At 32.3% G+C, this 9426-nt stretch overlaps 2 protein-coding genes across 3 annotated transcripts; one reads left to right on the plus strand and one right to left on the minus strand.

Moving 5' to 3' along the window:
* Positions 1-1713: 1713 nt before the first annotated feature.
* Positions 1714-4270, minus strand: LOC127250909 (uncharacterized). 2 transcript variants are annotated; one of them, XM_051274386.1, is made up of 3 exons: positions 4105-4270; positions 2013-2517; positions 1714-1941 (listed from the first exon to the last, which is right to left on the minus strand). In XM_051274386.1, exon 2 carries the CDS (start codon positions 2488-2490, stop codon positions 2035-2037), a length of 456 nt encoding a protein of 151 aa, XP_051130343.1. In that variant the 5' UTR covers positions 2491-2517; positions 4105-4270; the 3' UTR covers positions 1714-1941; positions 2013-2034. The 2 variants fall into 2 exon arrangements, with proteins under 2 accessions (XP_051130343.1, XP_051130342.1); XM_051274385.1 differs by having other exon boundaries at positions 1714-2517.
* Positions 4271-5194: 924 nt separating this feature from the next.
* On the plus strand, positions 5195-8718 carry LOC127250976 (kinesin-like protein KIN-10B). Its single transcript, XM_051274491.1, has 12 exons — positions 5195-5556; positions 5651-5819; positions 6150-6543; positions 6630-6835; positions 6919-7199; positions 7280-7343; positions 7413-7464; positions 7546-7772; positions 7851-7897; positions 8002-8023; positions 8212-8274; positions 8373-8718. Exons 1-12 carry the CDS (start codon positions 5330-5332, stop codon positions 8469-8471), a joined length of 1851 nt encoding a protein of 616 aa, XP_051130448.1. The 5' UTR covers positions 5195-5329; the 3' UTR covers positions 8472-8718.
* Positions 8719-9426: the final 708 nt, after the last annotated feature.

The following is a 9426-nucleotide window of genomic DNA, read 5'->3' on the forward strand; positions in this document are numbered from 1 at the left end:
TTTTTTGTTACACTCCCTTGTAATATATTCATCTTTCTATTTTTCTGTCTATCCACTTATAATTGTTTTCATTTTTTAGAAAAATAATTATACACTTTAGATTACCTATTAAAATTTTGAATTTTAATTAGACTAATTAATTATCTTAATTTTAATTTAAAATTATTTTTATTATACGAGACACGATAGCCAGGATGAAGAGAGTACAATTTTATTCCGATCAAAAAAAAAAAAAAAAAAGAGAGAGTACAATTTTATATAATTATAAAAATATAATTATTTTATATATGTAAACACCATATAAACCTATTACTTAAAATACAAATACAAACTAAAAACACTCTATATTATTGCATATGTATAACAGATATACTAAAGAATAATTGAAGCATAATGTAAATCTATTATATTGAGTTATGTACGAAATTTAAGGAATATTGATATTATATTTGTAGTTGGTAAAAAATATGGATAAAATATTTTTTTTGCCTTTGTGAGTGTATTAGTGTAGAAAATAGTGACAATTGTGTAATATAAATGAAAAAACAGGGGTACTTTTATGGTGATATAATTATTTATGGAAATAAGACTATTGTTTTGAGACGGACAAAAGTTGTGAATAAGACTATTGTATTGGGACGGAGGGAGTATTTAAATAATTAGCAAAAAACTAATTATACATTAGGTGACAAACATTTTACAAAGAGTCATTAGAAGATTCTCATGTAAGATCACAAACAAACAAACAAATTCTTAGAAAATTTATATCAAATAACTTATTCAATCAATTTTTTTATTTATAATTTTTTTTTTTTAAAAAAAAAAATATCTTGTAAATTTGTCATAATTATTATATATATCTATGAAAAAGCAAGAAAGTTGTTAGAATATTTTTGACTTTGAGGCACGAATGTTAGGGTCAGCAACATTTGATTAATTTAATTTAACTTGTTATGATTCGATAATTTCTATTATTAGTGACCATTAATAGAGCGGACATCGATGTGTTCTACGATGTTTAATTAATAAATGCCTGCATTTATTACAAAAAGTGTTATCCGTTGGCCATTTATTCGTTGTCCACGAGTCATCAAATTATTGGGTTTCGGACATGCTATGCGGTCATCTTCCGTACAAATAATTTGCCACCGTTGAATTTATTGGACCTATCTCTGTCCTAACACACAATCCAATATTGCATTATAGAATAACTAATTTCTCTTTACTACGAAGTTAGGAAAATTTCCTTCTATATAATCATATTAAATATATATTTTTTTAAAAAAATATTAAATTTAATGCTAACTGTTTTTTTTTTTTTTTTTTTTTTTTTTTTTTTTTTTTTTTATCAAATTTTTAAAATTCAAAAGTCTCTAAAAATCTTCGTCTAAACAGAACCTATATTTTTTCGTAAGAAAAACAAAATTAAAATTATCTTGTCTATTTTTACAATCTAATTAGCATAATACTGATTTAACTCAATCAATATATATATATATTATATACAAATCAAAAATTTATGACATAATATATATATTAGTATAATACTTCTTTCGTCCCGCAAGCAGTTTACTTTTGCACGTAAATTTTTAAATATTAATATTATAATAAGTTATAGTGAAAAAGACGAAAATACCCCTATTACTATTGTGTAATATAAAAATAACGACATTTGTGTAATATAGTATAAATTGAAAGGGTATAAAAAAAATATTGTGTTAAATAGGTAGTACAATTACTAAATTATGAAATAATAACCTTGTTTTGGGACGAACAAAAATGAAAAATGACAATCTTTCAATGGGACGGACATAGTATATTTTTTTATAACACAATATATGTTGTGCATATACTCTCTTGAGTTGTAACTTAGGCATAGAAATATTTAAAATGATGTCAAAATCCGTGCATGTGTTCAAACTCCGACACCTCCAGGTCGACCTGTTACATAAGATTCGTCTAGTATGACTTGACTTGTCGTAAATTGCAATCGATGATTCCAAAACACATACCTGAAAATTATGATACACAAAATTACTGCAATCTTTGGCCCTGAGGTTGAAGATCTGAAGGATCAACAAGACCTTCCATGACCACAAGATCATCCAACAGAGAGTCCTTCTCCTCTTCAAGGGCCTTGATCTCGTCTTCCACAGCCTTCAACTCTCGTCCCAATCCGAAGCTTTCCTCCTCCAAGAGCAAGTACTTTCGCCTCAGAGCTCTGTAATCATTCCCGGGAGTGGAATTATCTGCCAGGGAATCTGTGGGTGTGGCCATTCCTTCAGGGAAGGATGGGGATGCATTATTGTTCTTGGCGCCCCTTTTGGAGGCCTTTTGTCCCTTTTGATCAGATGCAAGCCGCATCTCATTAGCCCTTTTCATATTTTCGCCGGCTGACTGGAATGATTCGGGTTCTGGTAATGTGGATTTCTTTTTCCTCGGTTTATTTATCAGTACCCCGTTTATTGGAGCTTGATTTTGACTGTCCATCTTCTAACTATTCGAGTGAAGTTTATACTGAAATACAAAACAGATATGCATATGGAAATTAAGAGTTGAAATTAATTGAGTATCAGAGTTGGTTCGCGAAACCAAAAATTTTAGCTCATAAAAGAATCATCATAATCGAAAAAGGCTTAATCTTGTTGTTACAGAGAAGGAAGCTGATGAAAAATGCAATCTAACAGAATGGGAGCTCTAGATATACATCTGAGGTGTTCTTGAGTTCCCACTAGTTCGAACCATTAAAATAATGAGTTAATATTAACAGTATTAGATTTCATCTTCCAAAAAAAAACAAACAAAAAAGCTCATAATAAAACCATCATAATTGAAAAGGGCTTAATCTTATTGTTACAGGGCAAGAAAGTGACGGAAAATGCAGTCTAACACAGCAGTAAAATAATGACTTGAAATTAATAAAGTATCAGATTTGATCCTCAAAAAACAAAAATTTAGCTCATAATAAAACCATCATAATCGAAAATGGCTTAAATCTTATTGTTACAGAACAATAAACTGAAGAAGGATACAATCTAACAGAATGGGAGCTCATAGATTTACACCTGAGGTGTTCTTCACTTCAGATTAGTTTGAACCAGTAAAATAATGAGTTGAAATTGATAAAGAATCATATTTAATCCTCAAAAACCAAAAATTTAGCCCATAATAAAAACATCATAATCGAAAAACGCTTAATCTTGTTGTTACAGAGCAAGAGACTGAAGAAAAATGCAATCTAACAGAATGGGAGCTCATAGATATACATCTGAGGTGTTCTTGACTTCCGATTAGTTCGAACTAGTAAAATAATGAGTTGAATAAATACAGCATCATATTTGATCCTAAAAAACCAATAAAAATTTAGCTCATAATAGACTTCTGCTAGTTGTAAAAGGGTTAATTTTGTTGTTCAGAAGCAACAAACTAGGGAAATATGCAATCTAACACAACAGCCTGCTCATAGATATACAACCTTACAAATATCAGCTGTGGATCTTAGGTATGTTCTTGACTTTGGATTAGTTCGAACTAACTGTAATCGAATTCACCCTATAGAAATAAGGTATGAAGATGGACACTCAAATGCATACATATGAAGTAGCTTTTGGACAGCAACGTCCAATTGCAAGTCTCACAAAAAAAAAAATAAATAAAAAACATATAAATCAAAAGGCAGTTACAGTAAAGATTGCAGAATTAAAACCTAGATCTGCCAAAGCACATTGTTTACTAACCAAGATAACGCTGCAGAGATTAAATAAACCTTAAATTGTCTTGATTCCGCATATATTCGACAATGAATGGTAGTAATAAGAGTGGAAATACTTGAGCACACACCAATTTAATTTGAATTTCAGATTTCGACAAAGTACCTCCATAATTCACGCGAGCAAGCGCCTCAATTAAACAATCTACAATCTTTTTCATCCAGAAAGCGATCATATTCGTGATTGGACCAGTAACAATATATATATATATATTAAAACAAAAGCAAGCGCCTGGACCGGTCAGGCGCCGATCACATACTAGCGATGGACAATTGACATGTAAGGGGTAAAAAAACCCTAATTTACAGCTGGTCAGGAATAAATTACAACATACCGAGCGACATCAAGCCCTCATCGGCGGCGGATGAGGTGAGGGAGCTCCAGAGGCGGCGGCACACGGCGTGGCGATCTCTTCGTCCTCCTTCCGATCGTGTTCTCTTCCGGCTTTCTGCTTCCGCTAAGGCCCCTACGCATTTATAGCTTTCTTCAATACGTCGTCGTTTTTATTCAAATTATTTCTAACCTAAATAATTTTTGTTGACGCAATCAACATATATGTCAGGTAAGGATAACCTGCTGGGATTGGACCAAGTCATCGTGAGTTACGAGTTAAAATATTTTTATTTTTATATATTTATATATAATATAAACAAATAAAATTTTATATAATAAAAAATATATAGAATAAAAAGTAAAAAATCTCTTAGACATACCTAAAAACTATACTCCCTTAAAAATTGAAATTGAATCATTTAATTAGGGACATAGCAGGTAAGATAAAAATGTTTAATTAGTTAATAATAATTAGTTATAATATTATTTTTTATATAATTAATAATATTTATAGTTTAAAAGTAAATTTAATATATATGATAAAAAAAAATCAAAATATATGTTTAAATATTTAAAAATTATATAGCAATTAAAAAATATATGTAGTTTTTTTGTTTATTTATAATTAACATAAATCAATTTTATAAAATATATGTAATTTTAAATATAGATAAAAATATTATTTTTTTGAGAAAAATGATAGAAATACATGAGTTTTGAGTGAGTCCTACGATCATTTATGATGTTACATGTTATACAGTTAATTAAATTCATTTATATTTGTTAAATATATTTAGATTTAATAATTTTTATCAAAAGACAATTGTTAGGGGCGGAGGAGTACTACATAATTTTTTCTTTTTCCTTTATCTTTTTGTCACGGTTGCGGTTTCCTTTGTGTTACCTTAATTTAAACATGGCTAAAAGTTGGCTACTATTATTCAAAATTAATCAAAATCGATTATAGTTATTTAATTTTTTTTTTTTAAAAAAAAATCCCCTATTATGATTATTATTATTATTTTATATTTTATTTTTAAAAAGAGGTCTTTTAGTAAGCACTATATTAAGGAGGAGCTGAGGACTTCCCAGACTTTTCAATTCAAACGTTCAAACTCCAACGGTCACTGACGCTCACACTTTCCTTCTTTCGAATTTCTGCATCGTTCTTCCTTTCTAAGCCACAGTTCGTCGTGATCTTGTGTTGCAGATCCGTCGGTGATTTCATGGAGACTAAAGCGGAAGTGAATCAACCCGGTAGCTTCAGCACTCCGGTGAAATTTCATCCCCAGACGTGCTCGATTTCGAAGGTGCGAGTTGTCGTTAGGGTTCGACCGTTTCTGGCTCACGAAATTTCTTCCAGGAATGGAAATGCTTCGTCCTGCGTTTCTTTGTTAGAGTCGGAATCTTCTTTTGAAGAAGTTACTCTTCTTCTCAAGGATCAGGAATCCAGGTTTGTATTTTGTCGGATTTTTTTGTTCCCCCTAAAGATCTGGATCGTGATATTTCGCAGTAAGATTTATGTCTTTGTTTTCTGGTGGATGTAGTCGGAAAGAGTGCTACAAATTGGATGCATTTTTCGGGCAGGAGGACAACAATTTGAGTCAGATCTTCGAGAAAGAAGTTGCGCCACTTATTCCAGGCTTATTTCAGGGTTTCAATGCGACTGTGTTCGCTTACGGAGCTACTGGCAGCGGGAAAACTTACACTATGCAGGTTTCACTCATAAATTTTCTTCACAAAGCCTTAAATCAGGGGTTTTAAACTATCACTACTGGTATCTTTCCACACTTGTTTCCTTATATTTGGCTAATTCTGAAAATTGATTAGGTTTAATTACAATAACAGTTGTTTAACTCAGTTGAGTGTCCTGTCCTCTGCGTGTTTGGTTTTAAACTACCTCTACTGATATCTTCCCAAATATGATTCCATCTATTTGGTTGATTCTGAAAAATGATTGAGCATAGTTACAATAATAGTTGTTTAAAGTGTCCTCTGCGTGTTTGTTTTGTGAATTGAATTCTATTCGGAATATGGCAAATGCAGGGGAGTGAGCATCTGCCTGGTTTAATGTGGCACGCCATGACCAACATCTTGGCCATGTGCAAGTTCACGGGAAGTACTATAGCGATTTCTTACTATGAGATATACCTAGATAAATGCTATGATCTGATAGAACCCAAAGAAAAGGAAATCATGGTTTGGAATGACAAAGATGGGCAGATGCATCTCAAGGGACTCGGTCAGGTCGAAGTGGACACCATAGCCAAATTCAACCAAGTTTTCTCCTCAGCTATCCAGAGGCGTAAGGTTGCACACACCGGCCTCAACGATACATCGAGCAGGAGCCACGGCGTACTCCTGATTAACATCTCCACCCCTTCCCATGATAAAGCTAGCCATGTTATCACCGGGAAGCTTAACCTCATTGATTTAGCAGGTTTAAGATCATCTACAGTATTTGAATCCATGTCATTTTTTTGCAAGTTTATGAAACTCATTTGCGTGTATTTTTCACTGCCATAGGCAACGAAGACAACAGGAAGTCGTGCAACGAAGGAATTCGTCTCCAAGAGAGTGCCAAGATAAACCAATCTCTGTTCACCCTATCAAATGTGATTTATGCACTTAATAACAACAAGCTGAGGATACCATACAGGGAGAGCAAATTGACGCGAATATTGCAGGATTCTCTCGGAGGATCTAGCCGCGCTCTCATGGTTACCTGTTTGGTATGACAAACATTCTTCAAATATAAATACTTCTATCCAATTCTATGGCATTTATTGATTTGAATTTTTTTGTTCGGCTGTAGAATCCAGGAGAGTACCAGGAATCCGTGAACACAGTTAGCTTGGCAGCCAGATCCCGCCATGTCTCCAACTTTGTATGCTCAGCAAATAAGACTGCCAATTCCAAAGTGAAAGTAGACATGGAGACAAAGCTCCAAACATGGCTAGAATCCAAAGGCAAATCTAAGAGCACTCAACGGATGGGACTCTGCCATTCAGCTATCCGTGGTAAAACACCGAGCTCGGTTATTCCTATGAGGAGATTAAATACATCTGCTGTTAAAGATCAATCTGCAAAACAAAGGTAAGAATTTTTGTAGCATTTTTCCACTCCAAAAGCTTACACTAAGACTCGATATTCAGTTCTCAAGTTTTGATCTACAGAAGTCCAACCACAGCAAGCAGAAATCTATTTCTTGTTGAGGGTAGCACTGATCATATCGACAAGGTAAACTTTATTTAGAATGTATACAACAGATTGCCTAATTGATTTACAATACTTATCTCGTTTCGACAGGCTAAAACTGAAGCTGCTGCTGAAACTAACAAGAAAAGGGCTTCTCTAACAGGTATGTTGTAATCCTCAATCTGTTCATAAGAACAAACTTCCAAATTCATTTCCACGATGTGCATTCGACTCTTCTTTGCAGATGAATCATTGTTTGTTGATGATAACGAAAAAGAAGAGCTTTATAGCCCCCAAAGAAAAGCCCTTTCTCCTATAAACTCCAACGTCGACAGCATAAACTCCTGCCTCATTATCCCTTCAGATCCCAAGACTCCTAATTCACACGCCGTTCTCAGAAGCGGAGCAAACAATATCCAGTGGTTTGGTACCCCACTCGATAAGTTCACTGCTCGAAGCTCTAACTTAAAGGTACCCATCATCATATTATTCGTCTATCTCCTAATTTAACTCAAAATCAACACTGATGCATCAAATGGCGATGAACAGAACTCTCTTGTCCAAGATTACATCGAGTTCTTGAATACAGCCAGCAGGTAATTACTTAACTAAACACACACACATATTAACACATACATTCTATATATATATAATTTTTTTTTTCATTGTCTAATCATAATCAATTCCACCATCCCTACAGGGAAGAGCTCCTGAAGTTGAAGGTAATAATAAAACCACAAGCATATCTGATAGATACATACATATATATATATATAACTCATGGATGGTTTGTAAAATTTAAATTATTCTTCTTCGTGATTAAGAAATTGCATGAAACTCTGTATTTTACAAAACATTGCACAAAATTCTAATGATTTAGGAGATTTATCTCAAAATTGTTGTTGTTCAGGGAATCGGGGAGAAGATAGCCGAGTACATTGTGGAGTTAAGGGAAACAAGCCCTTTGAAATCGGTAAGCAAACAAACTATACATAATATAAGCGTGTATTGATTCATTCGATAATGAAAGTTGAGATAATACGACGATGACGATGATGATGATTGGTGCAGCTGAGTGATCTTGAGAAGATAGGCTTCTCGACAAAGCAGGTGCACAACATGTTCGGAAGGGCCGCTAGAGGAGTGTTCTTCGAAGGCGACGCCGTCTAGTATGTATGTATGTTTGTGTTTTTTAAGCTTCATCATCAATCTTTATTGCTATCAATGGAGGATATACATATACATACACACATACAGTGTAAGTGTGTATCTATTATCTTTATGTGTTTTGTGTCTTCTCCTTGCTCTAGTATTTATCAGTGTGTGTATTTTTGTTGTAGGCATCAAAGGCTCTTTGTATGTTTCATTGTAATATATATATATAGTTGTTTAAATTAAATTACTAGTGCTTGATGAATTTTATTTATTATTAACATGTTTGAACTGGTTTTTTCGTTTGTCTAAATTATAAAACTCCCTCCCCGTAATTAGATATTATTTTTTTTTCAGGTAGTTTTAGAAATATTAGTATTATACTGATATATAATAACAATAAAATAGAAATGACTAAAATAACCTTACTAGTATATGTGATATAAAGGTAACGATATTTGTGTAATATATTGTAAGTTGTAAGGGTATTTGTAACCTTAAGTCGATAGCTGTAAGGGTATTTGTAACATTAGGTAGATAGTACAATTGCTAAAAAAAATAAATAGATACTTTGTTATGGACGGACTAAAATGGAAAAATAAATACTTTAATATAAAAAATAATATTTTATCTAGACTTGGATTCCACGTAATTTGTCCTTTTTAATCTATTTTAAATTTTAGAATTTATAATTTTTTAAATTTTAATTATTTAGTTATTTTAATTAATTTACAATTATTTTTATTAATAAACTTTTTAATGATTTACTAATTATGCTATCTAAATTCTCGCACCATTGTAACGTAGATACTTTAGTTGAGACAGAGGGAATATAATGAATTATCGTGTGTATATTATATACTCCATCCGTCCCATATCTATATCCATTTGTTTTTTATACGGAGTTTTAAGAATATTAGTATTATATTGAGATAAATAGAAATAAAGGTAAAAAAATAAAATTAACCATGTT

Source organism: Andrographis paniculata, unplaced genomic scaffold, assembly GCF_009805555.1.
Source record: "Andrographis paniculata isolate CXL003 unplaced genomic scaffold, ASM980555v1 Contig38END, whole genome shotgun sequence".
NCBI lineage: Eukaryota > Viridiplantae > Streptophyta > Magnoliopsida > Lamiales > Acanthaceae > Andrographis > Andrographis paniculata.